Source organism: Panthera pardus, unplaced genomic scaffold (assembly GCF_024362965.1).
Source record: "Panthera pardus isolate Hobbes unplaced genomic scaffold, ASM2436296v1 HiC_scaffold_22, whole genome shotgun sequence".
NCBI classification, from domain to species: Eukaryota; Metazoa; Chordata; class Mammalia; order Carnivora; family Felidae; genus Panthera; species Panthera pardus.
Window position 1 is genome coordinate 38,650,138 of NW_026526788.1, and position 20,543 is coordinate 38,670,680.

A 20,543-nucleotide genomic window follows, 5' to 3' on the forward strand; every position below is an offset into this window, starting at 1 on the left:
AGAGATCAGGGTGCCCTTTACTCCTTTGAAGCATGGCACACGGGGCTCAGATTTACCAGCCAGCGAGGCCGAGCCCCCACTCCGCCACTTGCTAGCCACCTAACCCTGCTTAAGCTGCCACTCCACCCTGCTTGGTCTGCAGAATGATGCATCGTGATGGATGCCCAGCCAGTGTATGCCCGGGCAGCCGGAAGGCCAGGGATCTCCTCGGCTGCCCTCCCCCAGCCTGCCCGACCTGCGCATGTGCACACACGGGGCACGCAGAGCTGTGCGCTGGGGCCAGATCCCGACACGTTTGCGAGGGCGAGCGGGCCGTCCAGAGGCCTCCCTGGGCCATCCAGAGCTCCCTACCCTCCCACAGCCCCCTCCACACCTCCGGTCAGACACAGCTCAGCACTTAACGTCTGTCTGCTCCACAGCTGCCCCAGAGGGCGGCGTGTCTGGCTGAAGACTGTTGATTCTCAGACGTCCTCTAGCCTAATCAGAAGAGAAAAGCAAGCAGGTCTGCGTGCTCTGAGGATGACAGATGTGTTGGCTGTGCCTGGCTCTGGCTGGTGGGTCTGTGGCTCCCAGAGGGGGCCTTGCAGCCTCGGACTCCCCGCCCTGCCTCACTTCTACAGCACAGCAACCCCCCACCCCCACCCCACCCTGGTTCTAGCGTTGCTCACACTCACCATCCCCCAAGCAGCCTGCTGCCCCTCTTTCCTCCGGGCCGCTGGCTCGGCTGCCTTTCCCCCCCTCTCAGCCCCCGGGACGGGAAGAACCAGTGCCCTCTCCACAGTGTGCCCCACTCAGAGGTCACAGGCACATCTGGGCTGCACGTGCAAAGCCACACCAATCAGCAAATTCTTGCACAGCAGCCTCCCCCATCGCGTGGGCCCTTCTGATCGTCTACACCCTCCAGCTCTGAGCCCCACTGCTTCCTGGGCACCAGCCACCCCACCAACCCTGCTTTCTCCCTTGAGCTAGAGGCCCTGTGGGGCATGTGTCAGGCCTCCCTCCAGGCTGAGTTCCTTGGGGGCAGAGGACGTGTCGCACTCATCACAGTCAGCAGAGCCTAGCACGGTGCCCAGGCTGGGGCAGGGCCCACGAAAGTTGAGGGGAAGCAGGGGAGGGGTGAACTGATGGATGGAGAGGAGAGCTAAGGGAATGAGTGGGTGGGTGGATGGATGGACATAGGGATGGGCAGTTAGGCAGGTGGATATAGATGATGGATGGATAAATGGATGAATGAATGGATGGACGGGAGGTTGGAGAAATTCTGGATGGATAGATAGGTAGGTGAATGAATGATAGATGGGAAATGAAGATAGTAGTGAATGGTTGAATGGGTAAGTGGGCAAGGGGATGGATGGATGGATGGATGGACGGATGGAGTGATTCATTTTTGGATGGATGGGCAGGTTGTTTGATTCACAGATGAACTAATAAGAAGATGCATTCATCACATGGTCTGGGTAGTCAATCCAACTTGGTCTAGGCTTTGTTGTCCCCTGCTCCTGCCCCAGCAGACTCAGTGGCCAGTGGATATAGCCCAGATCTTCTGAGGAATTGTGGAGACAGGCGGACTTTCTGGTGGGAGGTGAGCTATTAGAACCCAGTAACAGCCACAGCCAGGGAGGCCTCTGCCATTGATTCACATCTGTGCTGTCATCCACTGACCATCAAAGGCTGGCCACTCCACATGGCGCTAGGGACCTGTTCTGAAGTGGCCAGGTCGCCGACCGACAACACAGATGGACCATCCTTTGGACAGTTAACTGCTCACCAACCATTTCTGCGTGGGCCTGGCCTCGTGCCAGTCTTGAGAGTTCCACAGGTGAACAGGGCCCTATTTCTCCTCTCAAGATGCTCATAGGAGAGAAGAAACTGTACCAAGTTCAGAACAATAGCAGCCTTTACCTGGCACCTACTTGGTAATAGGGAGGTCATTATTTGAATCACTCCTAAACTTTGTAGCAGTCCTGTAAGCTGTGTGACAGCTTTTTACCAATGTGTGACCCCATTTTACCGATGAGGGGTCTGGGGCTCAGTGACTGAGATAAATAAGTCTGACCCAGGTCACCCGTTCCTGTGCAGTCCAGTGACCTCATAGACGAAACAGGAAACAAAAGCGCAGAGAGGGGATGGGTCTTGGGCCAAGGCCACAGAGCCACAGAGCAACAGTCACTGAACGGGATGCCCTGTGCCCAGTGTGTCGGGCCCACCAGTGACCACCCAGAACCCAAGCTGAAGGCCACATGAGCTGGCCGGCACAAAGGTGGAGAAGCTTGGAGGTGGGCTGGCCAAGATACGGACAGCTGCATGCTCAGGGGCCAGAACAAAACTGGGCCCCTGGGACTGGCCTCAGAGGCCACTTGTGAGCCCAAGAGCCCTGCAGGGTGAGGGTGCTATGGGCAGGCAGCTCTGAGAGCAGCATGTGGTGACTGCTGACCCTGCTAATTGGGTGTGACATCACATAAATAAACGGAATAACTCGGTTAGCAGAGAGAGGCTGCTGGGCAGGGAATTAGCCGATTTGCATGGCTTTCCACTTGGAGCCCAGGCGGCCAGGCCACCCGTGGCCTCGGAGGGGGCACGGTTTAAAGAGAGAGCACAGGAGGCAGAGGTGAGGACCCACCCCTGCCCTCTCTAAGGGCCCTTTTCTCCATGTGGAGGTTCCTCCCAGCTCTGCCTCTGCAGAAGGAGCCCGTGTGAGCCAGGGCTGAGAGCTGCACGGAACAGCTGTGCTTCCCGGGGAGACTCCGGGAGGCAGAGTCAGGGCCAAGGGCAGCCCCGCGTGGGAGCACCCCACGCGCCAGGCGCCTCGCCAGGGGCCGCACGAGTCTCATCTTGTCCAGCCCTCCCCGGCCCCGTGACGGAGGGCCTGCTGCTGTTCGCCTGCCCTCTCTCTCTCTCTCCTTCGCTGCTCCCTCTCCCTTTTCTCCCCTAGAGGCACCTTGTTCTAAGTCATTTCACTCTCTTCCGTCCATTTTAAAATTTTTCTTGCACAGACCATGTTGTAACGATAGTCACAAAACCCTAAGCGAAAGAAACAAAAGTTTCCCGCCGCTAAGCCGTGATCTGTCATCCCCCTTTTACAGAAGGGCCAACGGAGGGAGGTTGGGGAAGGTGAGGGACTGCCCTGGGTCAGCAGCAAGCGGGAGGTGAAGGCAGAGGGAGCCCCCGGCGCCCCGCACTTTCCATTCCTTCCCAATTCTGGGATCTGGCCGCTGCTGAGACCCCCTCCCTGCTTCGGCTCCAGGGCAGACTTGAGCTGCAGGAGGGAATAGAGTGCCCCCCCCCCCCCGCCGCAACCGCAGGGGAAGCCACTGTTCCCTGTTTCCCAGCACCAAGGCAACAGGGGCCTCAGAAGTTCCCACCAACCCTTTTGCAGCTGGCCTCACCTCCGACCCTTGTGGATACGCCCTAGGTGTCCCTCTGGAGGACCCACAGTCAGTGACACCCATCGCTGGGATCCCAGCTCTGCACCTAGCCTGCTGTGTGACCCTGGGCGAGTCACCCACCCGCTGGGCTAAGGCCCAGCCCCCCGGGGCCTGGGGAGACCTGGGCGGGGGTTAGAGAGTGAAGCGCCCACCACCCACCCAGTCGGCCCTGTGGCCTGGGTCCCAAGCAGAATCTAGAGGCCTTGGTGTCAAAATTCAGTCTCTGTTGACGCAGACCCGCTGACCGGGAGGGGCTTGAGTTCGGGCAGGGACCCCTCCCGACAATGCCAGCAGCTTCCGAGCCTAGCCAGACTGGGCCCGGGGAAATCTGGCTTTGGGGAGCTAAGTCACACACGCCAGACCCCGGTGTGAGAATAGCCTGGGCTCAGTGTGCTTATAGTTGACTCCCTGGCTGAGTTTGGCCTGGGGGTCTCTTTCTGATCCACCTGACCCCTGCCCTTGGTGGGCCATGGCCGCACTTGCTCTGAAGCCAGAGCTGGTGGGCATCCAGACCTGGGTGGTGATGGTTAGCAGGAGTGGGCTTCACCAAGAAGGAATCTCCAGCGCAAGACTGCCCTGGCTTAGGGAGAGCCAGTCCCCAACTTGGGGGTCATGGGCTACCCTCCTGAACCCTGCAGAGCTCACCCGCCCCTACTGCCAGCATCCAGGAAACACTTTAATACTATCATCTTTCTCCAGACCTTGGTTTTCCCATCTTTGCAATGGGGCTACTAACCCCCATCCTGCCAGGGATGAGGTGGGGTGGATGCAAAGGGAAAGCGAGAGAGAGGGAGTTTGAGAAGGTTCCTTATTCCTGGCCCGCCCCTTTCTTCGAGTCTCCTCCCCAGTGGGACCCAGGGTCTTCACCACCCCAGACCTGCACGTTGCCCTGCTGGCCTTGTTCCTGGAGCTTCATGCTGCCTCCTTCCCTCTCCCACAGCACTTACAGAACCCTGCTAACTTCCACAATGCCGCCACGGAGCTGCTGGACTGGTGTGGGGACCCGCGAGCCTTCCAGCGCCCCTTCGAGCAGAGCCTGATGGGCTGTTTGACGGTGAGTCTGCACCCCCTCCCCCACCTGCACCCAGGGCGGATGCCTGGGGACCCGTGTGCCTGTCCAGCTGTCGGAGAGGCCGCAGATAACAGAGGATGAGAGATAGAAAGACAGCAGTGCTGGAGGGCACAGCCTGTCTGTGTGCACCACCCCCCAACATACAGCCTCCGGGAAACCAGTCTGATGGGGAGACGCGGCTGTCAGAGTGATACGGGCTCCCCACACCTGATGGGAAAGCACAGCGCCTCGCTGGGTTGGAGGGGGTGAGGAAGCTCCAGGTCTGGTGAGGGTAAATGTTCCACCCTCAGCAAAGCAGAATTTCTAGCCATTCTTTAAAAAGAAAAAAAAAAAAAGTTTATTTTGAGAGAGGGAGAGAGAGAGTGTGCACACATAGGAGGAGGGGCAGAGAGAGAGAGAGAGAGAGAGAGAGAGAGAGAGAGACTCCCAAGCGGGCTCCACACTATCAACACAGAGCCTGATGCAGGGCTCGAACTCACAAACCATGAGATCATGACCTGAGCTGAAACCAAGAGTCAGACTCTTAACCGAATGAACCACCCAGGTGCCCTGAGTCATTCTTTTATCCGGTGGTTCATTCGTCCATTTGGGCAAATGTCTATCGAGCTCTTTTTGTAGTCATCCATTCTTCTACCCATTCATTTAAGCATTTAATGAGCTCCTACTACATCCATCCATCTGTCCAAATAAACATCGATTGAGCCCTCATTTATCACATATGATCCCCTCTGCGAAGCCCTGCGAAACCACAGAGTAAGACTTTGCCAAGCGCGATTCCCTCTTTAGCAGGGAGACCGGTGTGGAAAGAGATGGTCGAGAGAATTGTGTACGAGGTGAAGCGGCCCAGAGAAGGGAAGCGTGAACTGCCTGGGAGGTGGGGCGGCTTGTGGAAAACTGGGGCAAGGAGCTGCAGATACCCCTGCGGGTATCTTGGACAGCATGTGCAAAGGCCCAGAGAGACCACAGAACCCAGAGAGCCGAAATTCACTCAGCTTGATAAGGGCCTGGGTTGCAGGCTGAGCAGATGCCAGGCCCAGAACTTGTGGCATGATTTGCCAAGTCTCGGAGCTCACCGGCTGACAGCCATGGGGAAGGAGCTTGCTGCTTGTGAATGACCCCAGCCACATGACGTGCATCCATAAGCTCGAGGGAGCCTTGGGGACCAGTGAGGGCAGCTTCTCAAAAGGCCCTGAGTCAGCTTTTTTTTTTTTTTTAATTTTTTTGAATGTTTATTTATTTTTGAGAGAGAGAGAGAGAGACAGAGCATGAGCAGGGGAGGGGCAGAGAGAGAGGGAGACACAGAATCCAAAGCAGGCTCCAGGCTCCGAGCCGTCAGCACAGAGCCCGATGCGGGGCTTGAACTCACAAGCCGTGAGATCATGACCTGAGCCGAAGTCGGACGCTCAACCGACTGAGCCACCCAGATGCCCCAGCCCTGAGTCAGCTTTGAAGGGAACATGGGTAAACAGATTTCTGGAGAGCCCAGCTACCCCAAGGCTTGGAGAGGAGGAGCCAAGGCAGATGCCTGGACAGGTAGGAATCTTTGGTGAAGTTCAGGGGCACCATGTTCCCTGAAAAGCTCCAGATGGGAGGGAGGCAAAAGAGCATGGCCCTGGCCTGGAGCAAAAGGAAGAGTGACATTCTCATGGGTCATCATTATAAAATGATGACCTTCTGTGCCCTTCTGTGCCTGCCACTGAGCGTGGTCCGCTGCATAGACCTTCTCACTGAATCCTTACATTCCATGAAGCCGGCCCTGCCATTGTCCCCGTTTTATAGAGGAGGAAACTGAGGCTTGCTGTGATGGCTTCCCAAGGTCACACAGCCAGCTAGAAGTGGGTGTGGGATTCAAGGCGAGACCCCTCTAGAGGGAATGCTCCTGGCCAGTGGGGATGCCAGCCGGGGTGGGGGGCAGCTCCTCAGGGCTCCTCCATTTGTCCGAGGCCGATGCTGTCTGGTTTCCTTGGGACCACGAGGCCAAATCAGGTGCCGCCCAGCCCTCCTCATCCTCCAGCCCGCTGGGCTCCCCTCCCTCTACCAGCTCCCTTAATCCTCTTTGCGGGGATCCTGGTTCAGGCTAAGCCCCACAGGCAGGGACAGATGTTACTAGAGGCCCCCTCATTCCCATCCCAGCTGCCAGCAGCCATAAGTCAAGCAGGAGGTGGGGGACCGTGCACAAGGTGTGGCCAGACTGGCTGCCACAATCCCCCAGCACCCCACCCCGAGCCTGGCCCTGCCTGGGATATAGGGATTCAGAGCTGAATCAGACAATGGCATGGGGTGTGAGGTGACCAGTAGCTGGCCCCGCCCCAGCTCTGCCATTTATTCACTGAACAGACATTCACTGAGGCCTTATGCCGGGCACTGGAGGAGTGCACAAGCACAGCGGACCTCTCTCAAGCAGCGTATGTTCCAGTGAGGAAGGGAGGCACTGAACTCATAAAAGAGTAAATAAGGACATACATCAGTGCCCTGGGAGAGGGGTAGAGTGCTGGCTGGGAAAAGTCTCCTGAGGAGGTGACCCCCAGCCGAGACCTGAATGGCAAGAAGGAGTCATCCATGAGAGGGGAGGGTGCTCCGGGCAGAGGGCACTGCTAGTGCAAAGGCCCTGAGGCTTGATTTGTTAAAGGAACAGAAGGAAGTCTCAGATGGCTGGAGCACAGAAGAGGGAGAAGGATACAAGAAAAGGTCAAAAAGGGAAGCAGCAACAAGCCAAGACAGGGCCTGCAGCTGAGGGAGAAGAGCTTGGATATTATTTGAAGGGTGATGGAGGGCCTTAAAGGATCTTAAGCAGGTGAGTGATGGGATATGATTTGGGTGAGGACAGAAGCACTAAGGGGAGCGTCCTTGGAGGATAGGCTGGAAGGATTCTGGAGGTCTTCCCGGAGGAGGGAGCCCAGGGAGGAGCCCATAGGCTCTGACTAGCCAGTGGGGAGGCTGTGGCTTCCTGGGCAGGGGCAGCTGTGTGGACAGAGGCACAGCACCAGCTCTCCTGGGCCTCCCCTCATCACACGACAGCCTAAGGCACGCACTTGTTCAGTGTGGGCTTTGACCCCCACCTCTCTGGCCTGCTGCCTAGCCAGAAAGGGGCCTTTGGTTCACCTGCCTCAGTTGCAGAGACGGGAGTTTGACTGTCCCTTGGAGCTCAACAGAACCAGCAGCAGGGAAGTGTGGGGAATGGGGAGTCACAGAAGACAATCTCAGTACCCAAGGCGTTTTCCTGGCTCCTCGGTCCTTATGAAGACCCTGTATGGCAAGCAGGGGAAGGATCACCGCTTCTGTTTTACAAACAAGGCAACTCAGGCGGCGAGGGGACAGCGTCCTACCGTCCCAGGCTGGTTCTACTGCCCCCCCAGGGCCCCGCTGCTGGTCCTCCCGTTCCCCTGCACATCCTCAGCCCCAGCCATGTCGTGCGGGAGGGACAGGATGGGGGAGGTCAGAGATCCCAGGGGGCCTAAACAGGGCAAAGCTGCTGAGCTCCCCCGCACGCACCCCTCCCCATCTAGTGGCAGGCCGGGCACTCCAGGTTGCCACGATCCCCTGGGTGACCCCTGGGAACAAATTCCTCTGGATCCGGCTTACTTGGAGGACAGAAATTAAAAACCACTTTGCCTCAGTCAGTAAACGGGCGCATCTTTGTCATACTGGGGCTGGGCCCTGGGGCGAAAGCAGCCAGCAGCCCCCTTGCCCCACCTTCCCCTTCAGGCCCTCTGACCCCAGGATGCAGAAGTGCAGGAGCCCTGTGGCCCCTCCCAAGGGGCAAGGGGTGTGAGCCGTGGTCACCGCTTCAGACCACGTTTATCCTAACCGTGCCAGGGGCTCCCTTCCTGGCCCTTCCCTTAACATCAGGCCTCTCTGGACTCAGTCATCCTTCCTCCCCGAAGGTAGAACACACTTGATATGCTCTAGGAACAGAAAGAAGGAGGCCAGAGAACAGGAGAGGGGAGACCGGAAGGAGAGAAGGTGGCATGAGGGAAACAGGCGCCAGCTAGCTGAGAGCAGTGCCCTCCCCATCTCTCCAGTGGCAGCCTCCCCTTAGCCTCAGAGAACTCGCTGCTGAAGCCGTCGGGGTATGTCCGTAAATAGCATTCATTGAGCTGTGTGCCTAGTCCTGGCTCCCATCCTCTCAAGGAGGGCACTGCACAGGGGAGCCGACTGAGGCCCAGAGAGCTGAGTCACTTGGGTGAGGTAGGACAGCTAGCAGGTGGCAGAACCAGAGCCCCATCTCGTGCCTGACTCCAGAGCAGCAGCGGCAACAGCCACAGACACCTGCCGACCCCTGCACTGAGATGGGGAAGGGGGGCAGAGAGGGAAATGAGGGCTGTGCCCTGAGGGGCTTGTGTTATGACCATGAGACAGAACTGGGACACACGGAACTGTCAGAGCCCCCCAGCACACAACCTTGACTATAGAGGACGTCCTTGCACTTTTACCGAGGAGAAACCTGAGGCTCAGAGAGGTTAAGTAACCTGCCTTAGGCTGCACAGGATACGGTGGAGCAGAATTGGAGTGCAGGCCTGGCGTGCCTCCAGTTCCCCCCCGACTCCCTCAGAGGGCGTCAGAATCCAGCCCCACGCCAGGAACAGAAGTCCTTTCCCTAGCATCCCCCAGACAGCTTGTCCTGCTTCGGAGCCAAGAGGCTCACCACTTTTCAAGGCAACACTCTCTCTTTATGGGACTAACGTAACTGGCTGCGGGACCTCGAGCACACGCCCTCTGTCATCTCTGGGCTTCAGTCTCCCTCTCTGTGGCACGAGGGGCTGGACTCCCTGACCCCTAGGTCCCTCTGGGACCCCGGGTCTCCGTCTCAGGCCTCCCGGAGCTGGCTGGGCCTGGGCAGCCAGCAGAGGGCAGCAGCACCTCTGCAGAGGCCTTTGTGGAGGAGGGGTCTTCCCCTGGCCCACCTTCGGGAAGGATTCCATGCCCCCACCCCCACCCCCCCCACCCCACCCCCGCCGCTGAGGTGAAACACAACAGGATACACAGCCAAGTCCACCCCCGCCCTGCCCCGTCAGTCAGACCCGCCTCACAGGACTTTCCTGGGGTCTGCAGGCTGGGCCAGAGGAAGCCAGGGGGTGCACATAAGACACTCTAGGGCCTCAGGGTCCAGCTTAGCCACGCCTGTGCTGTGCTGCCCTTCAGCAAGGCCCTACCCTCTCTGGGCCTTGGTGAAAGGAGGCTGTTGCCAGTGACCCTGCTGAACGCTGGGGCTCAGGGGATTTGGCGACAAGCTGACCTTCCCAGGCCTGCAGAACAGCCCTTATACCAGCACCAGGCCTCTCTTGCTCAATTTAGCTAGTTTGTTTTTTGGTTTTTTGGTTGGTTTTTGTTGTTGTTTAAACCAGAGCAACAGGATTAGCCAGTATTGGCCAAACAGAGGGACCTTTGCCTTTGCCTTCCTGCCCTCAACACAAGGGCTGAGGGTTCTCCCTGCAGTTATGGCCTTAACCCTTTTGGGGCTGAAAAAGAGGGCCTCTCGTGGAAAGAGCCCAGGCTCCACAGGCTGACTGCCTGGGATTGCATCCTGGCTCTATCGTGGACAAGATATGAAACCTTTGGCTGTTCTTCACACTCAGTTTCCTCATCTGTGAAACAGAGATAAGAATTCCTCCTCCTGGAGCTATCGTCAGAATTTGGTACTTTGCTGCGTACAAAGCTTTTACTTGGCCCCTCTTACCGGGGAGACCATATGCTCATTACACTATTTGCCCTTGTCAACATTTCCCACAAACAGCAGCCTCACTGATGCACTCGTCCAAACAAACTGCTCACTCACATCCACTCCAAGGTTCCACCAAAGAAAAGGGCACCATAGTCAACATCTAAGCTGAAGTGACCCTTCCCGACCCACTGTAGAGAGTGCCTGTCTCCAGACCTGAAATGTTCAACAGGCCACAGAGAATAAGTGGCCTTGGTTTTGCTGAGTGGACGGTGAGCCTAACAGTGAGGATGCCCTGCCCAGAGGTGGCCCAGAGCCTCTGGATCATGGGGTGTGTGTAGGGACAGGAGGTGCGGCAAGAACCACAGTCAGGGGCAAATAGAGCCTGTGGAAAAGAGGCCCGGGGGAACAGAAGGCTTCTGTGTCAGGGACTTCTGTTTGCAGCAGAGAAGCTGAGCAAACATTCAAACCTGAGAAGTCCTTTTGCCTCCTTGCCCTGGGACTTCCCAGGAGGTGGGGGGGTGCAGGGAGACAGGGCCCCATTCCAAGAGGCTGTGGGTATCCTGGGAAGGGGGAGTCCGCTGGCTCCTCCCTGGTTCACCATGGGCAGTCTGTCCAGGCCTTAAGTATCCATAGTTTTTAAATGAGAGGGTTGGCCTAGATTAGCTGTTTTCCCAACCTTTTTAGCCCTAGACCCCTTGTAACGAACCCTTAAATATAAAACAGATAATGAAGAGCTATCCCAGTGGTTACAGAGGCTGGGCCAAAACCCATGGCAGCCGGAGGCCCTCTGAGCACCTGCCTCCGGGGCAGGTGGTCTCTAACGGCTTGCTGTCGCTGCCGGAGTCTTCTCTTTCTCAAAAGAACGAGCTCCCACATCTGGGAGCACTCCTTTCCCACTCAGCCATAACCGCCCCAGCTGCTTAGCCTGCACCGACTCCCATCTTCCAAGGTCCTTCCTTCTTAATAAGTAAACCTAATTTTGCTGCTGTTAATGAGGAAGGCGGGCAGGAGGGAGCCGGTCTGGCAATGGCAGGACACCTGGGAACGGGTGGGGAAGGCGCGAAGCCTGACAGGTGTGAGCCTGCAGAGCCGTCCGTGGGTCCCCCAGGAGCACCCCATCCCACACTGCCCCCGGGGACTGTCAGCCCTCCTAGCCCCTCACCTGTCCCCCTTCCGACCCGTACTTTGGAGGTTCTCAAGGAGAAAGAAGGGACCTCCGGGCTTCAAATACACAGCCGTTAGCAAGCTTCCATCAACATGCTTATGGGAGCCTCCCATGTGCTGAGCAGGTGCATGGCGCCGGGTACAGACCCCAGGCTGAGCATGAGGGTCCTGCAGCCTCTGGGCTGGGGTCTGAGAGGCTGCAGGTCACCTGGCCCAGAGCGGAGCACTGGGGAGCATAGGCGTGTGCATCTGGAAAAGCCTTAGCGGTCTGTCGAAGCTGAAGCTCCGTGAGCAGCGTGTCCAGTGCTTATCCTCGAGCACAGATCTTGACTCGGGCTGAACCAAAGCTGCTGGGTGAGGGCCATGCCTAGAGTAGTGAGGGCAGTGAGCATCCATGATGGTGGGGGGGGGGGGGTGCAGGCGCTCAGAGAGGGGATGGGAAGAGGTGCCAGGAGACTTCCCGAGGGCCTGGACTCAGAAGGGAGTTTGGGGAACTGCCGTGGGGGAAGAGAGGCCCGGCCTGCAGCCACCCAAAACACGGTGGTACAGTACCCCCAGCCGCCTTCTGGAATGTGGCCGAATCGAGTCCTTGAAAGCTGTAGGGCCTGGGCTTTGGGGTCAGGCCCACCAGCCGACCGGAAACCCCTGAGGGCAGGGGCCAGGATCCCTGGGCCTGGCATGGAGGAGGTGCTCATCAGTGTTTGCTGAGTGAGCAAGGCACAATCTGAGTCCCAGCTCTGCCTGATCTTGGGGACCTGCCTTAGCCCGCGCACCTCACCTGCCTCACCTGTTAAACGGACACACGTGCCACTCTGGGCTCGGAAGCCGGGCGCCGGCAGGGACTCACTCTGCCCTTCCTCTCCCTCTTGCTCGCAGGTGGTCAGTCGGGTGGCAGCACAGCAAGGGTTCGACCTGGACCTCGGTTACAGACTGCTGGCAGTGTGCGCTGCGAATCGAGACAAGTTCACTCCGAAGTCTGCGGGTAGGTGACCGCTGGGGGTTCCACGGACGTCACTGGGCGGTGGGAGTATAACCAGATTCTAACTCAGGGCTGCACGCCACCCCTGTCAGCGGGTGCCTTGGTTCGTCCAGATGTGGCGTGAGCCTCCAGGGACCAGCAGCTTGTCCACCAGGCTGGGCAGCCCATGGCTGAGGCTCCGCCCCTCCTCTCAGGCAGTATGCTTACCTGTGGGGGTGCGTCGGGGCCCGCGAGGGTTCCAAGGCACACCACACCCCAACAGGCCAAAGGGAGACATGCACCATCTCATTTCATCACCACGATGACCCCTTGGCATAAGCACTGGGATCATCCCCATTTTACAGAGCAGTAAACTGAGGCTCAGAGAAGCTGGAGAGGTTCCTCAGGTCACACAGCTGGAAAGTGGCAGAGCTGGGGCTTAGGCCTACACCTATACTCGAGTCAGCATTCTTAACCCTGACACTCCACCGTATTCATTCAGAACATTTGTACTTAAAACACAAAATGAAAGTGAGTCAGTGCACACAGGGTTCTAAAGCCTGCTCCGCATAGTATTAGCCACTGCAACTTTGTCATTGCTTGGGACCTCCTGCCCCTATATTAAACAGAGGCCACAGAAGGTGCTAGCAGCATTCTGTGCGAGGGCTTTAACCACACCAAAGATACAGTTTTATACCTCCCACCATCCGCAGCATCTTGCGTAAGGTTGGGGGTGCTGTGTAAGCTTTAACACCCGACAGAACTGGGACAACCCAGCCCTGTCACTTGCTGAGTGTGTGGCCTCTGAGCCTCAGTTTATCTCCTGGGGAAGGCAGGAATGATAATGAGACTTACCCTGCAGGGGTCGTCGTAAGTTCTAGAAACACGTGTGCATCGACAAACAGCGTCTAGATGTTGTTAACCTTTTTTATGTTGGAGCAATTCATTGGAAAAGAAAAAAAAAATCCATTATTTCCTTTGTATGACAATAAAACAGACGTTTTCTCTGAATTCGTCAATCAGTTCTTTGGAGTATATATAGAAACAGCCTTAACGAAAACGTTTAAAAGACTTCTCACGATGTATTTTCGTAAGTCTGCTCAACCTATCCTCTCTCGGATGCGGGTTCGTGCTCCTCCCCATGTATGTTTGCAGACCGTGCACACGGACGATAGGTCTTTTACAGGGTGTGTGAAATTATGGTTAGCCAGTCGCTACTCTAAGATCCTTGACGTGCCAGCCTGTGCTGGGATATCGCTGTTGTATTGAACTGCTTGCCAGAAAATGGTCTTGGAATCTCATAAGTGACGTCTATTCCTGATGGACTCTGCAGTTTTAATAATAACTCAAGTCAATACAATTTTGACAACGTAAAAATTGCTCCTTATCCAAGAAACATTTATATCCATATCTCTATGAAGCTCCTGCTCTGTGCGGGCACCTGGCCAGGTATGGGTTCCGACGAGGAACGCAACAGACATGGTCCCACCTCGGGAAACTTACAGTTTAGAGCAAAGATCAGCAGACTTCCGTAAAGAGCCGGACAGTAAGGAGCTCCGGCCTTGCGGGCTATACAAAAGCAAGTGTAGACAATATTTAAACAAGTGGGTATGGCTAGTTCCAATAAAACCTCATGTATGAAATCAGGTGGTTGGCTCTGGTTTTCCTGACCCGTTGCCTATGAGAAAAGAAAAAACATCATATAACCATAGGTGTATGTGGGTGGGTGTGCATAGGCATGTATGTAAATTCCAGCTGAGCTAAATTCCATCAAGGAAAAGTCAGGGATGCTATGAGACCACTCGGGGGTGGGGGGAGGCTTCCCTGGGACCTGAAGATTGAGAAGTGTTGAATAGGTAAAGAAAAAGAGGAAGAGCTTCTTCCCAGGTAAAGGGGACAGCCTGAGGAAAGGTCCTGAGGTAGAAGGAAGCACGGCTTTTTGGCAGAACTAAAACAAGGGCAGTGGTTCCAGAGCCCAGAGGCAGGAGTCAGCAGCAGGTAGACACACGGGGCCTGTCTTGAAGGGTTGTGGTTTTTGTACTAAGAGTGATGAGAACATGGCTAAATTCTCCTTTTGCAAAGATGGCTCCGGCTACCAAGGAAGAACAGATTGCACAGGGGAGGGGGACAGTGTAGATGCAGGGAGCCGGTTGGCAGATTGCTGGGGACATCAGGATGATGGTGGCTGGACCAGGAAGGTTCCACTTCCTGTGGAGTAGAGAGAAGGGGATAAACCCAGAGGGTGTGTAAGTGGCAAAACCAAGTCAAGGATAGCATGGACAGAGGGGTAGGAGGAAAACAAGAGAGTGGGCTTTCCCAGAAGCCCCAGCTGCTCCCTCCTTGGGGAGGAGAGGCCCAGGTCCCCGTGCAGCCCTTCCCTCGGGGGGTCTCTCATGGCCCTGCTGGTACGTGCTGGGTGCTCTCTTATACTTTGCTGCAATGCTCAGCTTTGTATTTATGGATGAGGAAATGGGGCTCAGAGAGGTTTGTGACTTACCTGTTGTCCCACAGCTCGTCAGTGATAGAGCTGGGACTTCAATCCGCGGCCTCCTGACTCCAGGCCCAGTCTCTGCCCACTCCGCCACAGCTGACTCTGGACCTAGACTTTGGAGGCCCCTGTGCTCCTGGGCAGGATCTGGGAGGCTACTCCATCTGGGAGAGGCCTTTCCTTTGTTCAAGTCTCTCTAGCGTGGCCCTGCCCTTGCTAAGTGGTATCTTCCAGCCTCGCTTCTCCTGAAACAAGGGCTTTGTTCTGCCCTCTGTTTGCACTCCCGGCTGTGCACAGCTCTTCACAGTGTATTGAGCCTTTTCCCAGGCCCTGTGTCTGCTAAGTCGTATGATATACCGTAGGCCCGTGAGGCGAGGCCTCAGCACATACCCATTCTGCAACTGAGAACACAGAGGCCCAGCAGTCCCTGTAGCTTTGCTACCACTCGAATTCCCTTCTTGGGAGGCAAACCCCTGTCGGCACCGACAGCCATGACTAACCACTCTCACAGCTCACCCCCACCTCCTCGAGAAATGTGGCCCTCAGGACTCGGGTTCCCAGCCATGCCCCTGCTTGGCCCTTCCTCTGGGAAAGCAGGCCACCAGTGTGAGGGCGAAGGCTTCAAGCTGTGGTCTCATCGGTAGAATGCAGGGTCTGCCAGGGGCAGGGGCAGGACCATGGGAGGGACGGAAGCCATGGGGAGCTGAGCAGTGACCCCGAGTTCCAGGGGCGGCTCCGACACTGGCCCCCGTCTTCACCGTGTTGCCCACCTCCCAGAGCTGTGGCCTTGTCTGTCAGGATGCCTATGAGGATTAAGCGAGGGCCCCGCCGACACCTGGCACCCCTGTGCCAAATAAATATTACTTTCCAGTCCTCCTCCTCTGCTCCTGTCTGCCTTTTTCCCCCTGACATGGCTCCCTACCTCTCCAAGGCTTTTTTCTGCCCCAGCAAGGTTGTTTCTCACTGCTCCATTTCCCTGAGGTTCCAGCGGCTGCGTGTGACCTGTTGTAATCCCACCTCTGGGTGCAGCGCTGAGGGTCTCTGGGGCCTCAGGTGTGGGTGCGGTGGCCACACTGGCCACAGCCGGGCGCGCCCAGGCCTCTTCCAGCCGGCAGCCGCAGTTCTAGAACATGCTCTGTCCATAGAGCTCCGACAGCCAGCCCACGCTACCTCTGGCCCTCCTCCCTGACTCTGTCCAAGCTCCCATTGTGTCTGACCTGCTCTCGCGGTTTTCACCCTCCTAGTCCCTCCCTCCCCTTTCTTTCTGAGGGTCTCTGCCGTCCTGTATCTGTCTCTGCCTCCCTTTCCTGGTGCCCCTCAGACTTTCTCCCTATGTGATGTGTGTATGTCTGTGCATGTCTGTGTATGTATGTGTCTGTGGTAGTGAGTGTGTGTGTGTGTGTGTGTGTGTGTGTGTGTGTGTGTGTGTGTCGGGGATATGTGTCTGTGTGCCTGTGTGGGGTGGTGAGCGTGTCTGTGTGTGTGTGCCTACGTGTGGTGGTGAATGCGGGGGGGGGGGTCTGTGGGGGCACATGCCTGTGTGTGCGCGCGTGTGTGTGAGTCAGGGGGGCTGGGTGCCTGTCTGTGTGCGCCTCCCCTCTCCCCCCTCCCGCCCCCCTCCCGCCCCATCTCCGTGTCTGTCTCTCTTGTCAGGAGGCCAAGCTGGGGCCGGCCGAGGGCCGGTGGGGATGAGATCATGCCGCGAGGAGCGCTGCTTTGTCAGGAGGGATGGCGGTGCGCTGGGCTGGGCTGGGCTGGGCTGTGCGCGCCGGCGTTGCCGGGCTCGGGAGCAGGAGCTGGGGCCCGGGGGCAGCGCCGCACGGCGGGTGCGTGTGCGTGTGCGCGCATGTGTGTGTGTGTGTGTGTGTGTGTGTGTGTGTGTGTGTGTGGGAGAGACAGAGACGGAGCGTGAGCGCAGAGCAGACACTGCAGCAAACCGCCAAGTCAGGCGTCTCCACGTGGGCCCCTCAGATACCCAGCCCCCAGCTCTTTGTTCTGGTGCAGCCTTTAGCCTGTGCGCTCGCACGCCGGAGCACGCGCACGCGGGCACGACGGCCCGGAGCCTCCTCGTGGGGGAAGGTCCTGGGGCGGGGTGGGGGGGGGGCTCCCCGGGGGGCTCCCCGCCCCTCCTCTGCCTCCGTGCGGAAGGTCACCTGCCTCGTGCCTCCCCTCGGCCCCCCGAGAGGCCGCAGCGGCCCCCCCTGCCCCCACCCGCCGCCGCGTGCCAGCCCTCAGCAACTTGGCAGGCGGCGCGGAAATGTCAGCCTCCTCGGGCGGCACCGAGCGGGCCCACGCCTGCTGGCTGTGTCGGCACCGAGCAGCAGGCGGTCGCCATGTCTCAAGGTCCCCGAGAGCCCTCTGCGTGCCTCGGCCGCTGTCCCCGGCCTCAGTGACTCTGTGTCCCCTCAGCTGACCCCAGAACCCAAGGGAAGGGGCGGGGGGGAAGCCAGGGCCCAGAGAATGGAGGGGGACCTGCCCCTGCCTGCGGTGCCCTCTGCCTGGCCTCACGCCCCTCCTGTCGCCCGCAGAGGGTGGGTGATGGCTCTGGGCTCTTGTCTGGGAGATGAGAGGCTCTGGGCTGCTGGCAGAGGGGAAACCCACAGAGAACAGCAGGTATGGGCGTCCTGGGAGAGGTGACCAAAAGGCTTTGGAGAAAAGACCCGAGAATTCAGGAGAGGGCCGGAAGAGGCCGCCCCTGACAACTCCAAGGAAGAGGCCAGCCTTCCTTAGGGACAGCAGAGGGCGGTTGCCAATCACCCGCCTGTGGGCTGGATGTGGCCCGCAGACTTCTGAGCTCCGATGTTTGGTGGTTTTTAAAAATGCTTATTAGTTGCCAACATTTGCTCTTGGGGAGATTGTACCATCAAGTCAAATGCCTGTCTTCCTTTGAATGGGAACCTTGGGCCCACAACCCACGACAGTCTGGGTGGTGGCTGACCCCCCAGATGGGTTCTGTGTTTCCCCCATTGTCTTATGCCCAAAGCATCTCCCGAATTTGGAAACCCACCAGGCCCTGTGGACATATGTGTTTCTGACCTCTGTTCTAAGCACACCCTCACACCACAACACAGCAGCCTGAGCCCGGGTCCTGGCGTAGAGACCCAAGCAGAGGGGGTGTCGACAAACACCCACTTGGTCCCACTTCTCTGATGTGCTGACAGCCCCCAGAGGAGACATTCATGGGAAGGGGACTGAGACATGCCCCGGGCCCCCAGCCAGCCTGAAAGGTGAAGAATCTGTGGTCCATGCAGGAGGGACTCGGTCCTTCTCTGGAGCTCTCAATCCCAAGAGACCTTCTGTAGCGACTTGTATAGCAGCCCTGGGACTCAGACACAGACCCCGACCGGGGAGCCCCAGCCATGGCACGCCGTACCCCCATCACAGGGTTGGGATGGGACAGGCATCAGAGGCCAGCCAGGTCATTTCACCACTTGTATCCAGGACTCTTAAGCAGGAGAAGGAGGCTCGTAAACTATTTCCCTCTGTCTTTGAAAACAATCCTTCTTGCTCCCACCTGGCTGAATGGGGGCTCTCAGACCTCCTGGGGGTGGGGACATTCCTGGTCTCTCTTAGAGGCTCTGCTTCTGTCTCTACCTTCACACCTCCCCCAGGACCTGTCTCCACCCCCCTCTGCCTCTGCCCACCCCAGAGCACGCAGCCACCTTCCCATCACCGTCACCAGGGAGGACAAATGGCCTCATTCAGGGACACCCTGCCAGATCTGTCTCTCTAAGACAAAGCTGTGCGCAGCTCTGCGTGAAAAATGGCTTGCGGCCGCCCAGTGAGCAGGCGGGATTGGTGGGTGCAAATTGCAGGGGATTTGTTAACGCTTGCCGGCTTCCCCAGAAACAGCAGGGCAGGCAGGCCCTTGCCCTTGAAATGCCAGGCTGCCAGGCTGGGCGCCTTGTCAAGGCTGGGGACAGACTTCCTCCTGGACACCAGCCCCACCCCCACATCTGAGCTCAGCAGAGCTGGGGTGTGGGGGAGGGATTTGGCTTCCTTCCTCCTGCACTCCAGGGCAGGTCCCGCTCAGGAAAGGGCTCTGGATTTCATCACCAGGCCCCTGGGAACCGACTCATGGTCAGCCCTGTTTAATGGATGAAACCTGTTCACAAGGCTCGCTCACCTCCTGCTGATTCACTGCCGTAGGAGAGGCCACTGGGGCCCTTATCAGCGTGTCCACTTTATAGAGGAGGAAACGAAGGCTCTGACAGGGGAGAAACAGACCCAGGCCGCATGACTTGTAGTGCTGGAAGCAGGGATCGGACCTCCAGATGGTCAGATCTGGAGCACAGGGAGCTGTCCCCCTTCCGAGTGACCCTGAGGGAGCAGGTGGGGTAGGTCGTCCTGGGCCAGTGGCCCCTGGCTCTCCTCCCCTCCCCCAGCTCCCTGAGGGCTGGGGCCTGGGATCGGGTGGCCTCACTCTGCTCTTGGAGAAAGAGAACAGTGGGGAGGAGTCCACGTGACAGAGTTTGTGGACACAGCGTTCCCAGGCTAAGGAATGGGGGGGAGGGGTAGCACGATGGTCCCTGGGGTGTCCCGAGTGAACAGTGAGGAGCGGGGCAGTGCCATGGAAGAATGGGAGAGGACAGATTTGGAAACAGCTCCAATGCCCTGGAAAAGAGATCTGGGTATTTCGATGGCCACTCCACGGTCATTAAAAACCAGGTCTCCCAAGAATTACTATGTGGAAATGCTTGTGGATAGAACATTAATTTTTAGAAGGGTAACACAAAATGGTAAGTTCAGTGTGACCTCAGCCAGGTGCACGGGAAACAGAAAACAGAAAAGAAGATACCAAAATGTCAACTTATAAATAATGGATCTGTCTGGAGGGGTGGGGAGGGGCGGGTGACACTTGATTTCCCACATTTTCTGCGGGGAGCACAGATTTCTGTTTGGAAGCAGAAGCAGCGATGGGCATTGTTGGTTCCTTTGGCGTTTGGCTGGCGTTGGCAGGGGTGGAGCGAGATGAGAGTGCCCTTGTCTCCAGGCTGGCTCAGCAGTTTTCCCAGCGCAGCCCTCTCTGGTTCCCCAGGAGCCCCGGGGGGCAGGCCTCTGCTTGTCTGTCGGGAGGCTATTCTTCCTGTCTCCCTCTCTTCTGCGGGATTAGCTCATTGCTGGCTCCCCGACCGAGCCTGGGTGTGCAAGGACACAGCTGCCTGAGGCCCAGCTGGTGCTGATCTGCTTAACAGGCCTGTCCAGCATGAGAGGGGGGCAGAAGGCTGAGGGCATCAACTCATGCAGGGCGGGGAGGCGGAGGGGGCGGAGTGGGGGGTTGGGGGCCAGGACCCTGACAGGCAGCGTACGGAGCCCTCTCAGGAGGGGGCTGCTTCTACCTGGACCCTCACGGCCCCAGTCCAGAGCCCCAGCTGGGACTGCACACCCTCAGGCCACATGACTGGGGCAGGGGTCTGGGAGGGGAAGGGAGGGAAGGATGAGGCTCCTCCAAGGAGAAGGCAAGGCTGCCGGAGGTTCCTCAACCAAATGATGTGTGTCTGAGTTTGGGTTCTCCCTGATGCAAACTGCAAATCGAACATTCTGGCTCAAAAGAGAATCCCAGAAAACACCGGTGGAGAAGCAGGGAAAGAGAGGGAGGGGAAGGCGTTCAGTGACAAGGTGTCGTGAAGCACGGTTCCTGCTGTGACCACCTGCCAGGGAGCTCTGGGAGACAGGAGAATGCGCCCCTCAGCCTGAGAGGCAAGGACGAGGAAGTATTTACTCTGCCTCCGGCAGCCATTATTGGTGGAGGGCTGTGTGGGGTCGGGGTCAGG

General features: G+C 57.8%; 1 protein-coding gene and 1 long non-coding RNA gene across 6 annotated transcripts in view; one reads left to right on the plus strand and one right to left on the minus strand.

Moving 5' to 3' along the window:
- The window catches only part of ZMIZ1 (zinc finger MIZ-type containing 1), a 234,133-nt gene that overhangs the window by 126,091 nt on the left and 87,499 nt on the right, over positions 1–20,543 (plus strand). For all 5 annotated transcript variants that reach the window (XM_053909631.1, XM_053909626.1, XM_053909630.1 and 2 more), the window contains 2 exons: positions 4,366–4,479; positions 12,200–12,305. In XM_053909631.1, coding sequence (XP_053765606.1) covers positions 4,366–4,479; positions 12,200–12,305 — 220 coding nt within the window. The remainder of the gene's footprint in view (positions 1–4,365; positions 4,480–12,199; positions 12,306–20,543) is intronic.
- Positions 13,195–19,857, minus strand: LOC109264471 (uncharacterized). Its single transcript, XR_002078744.2, has 2 exons — positions 19,640–19,857; positions 13,195–13,959 (listed from the first exon to the last, which is right to left on the minus strand). It is a non-coding gene; the product is annotated as an uncharacterized LOC109264471 (long non-coding RNA).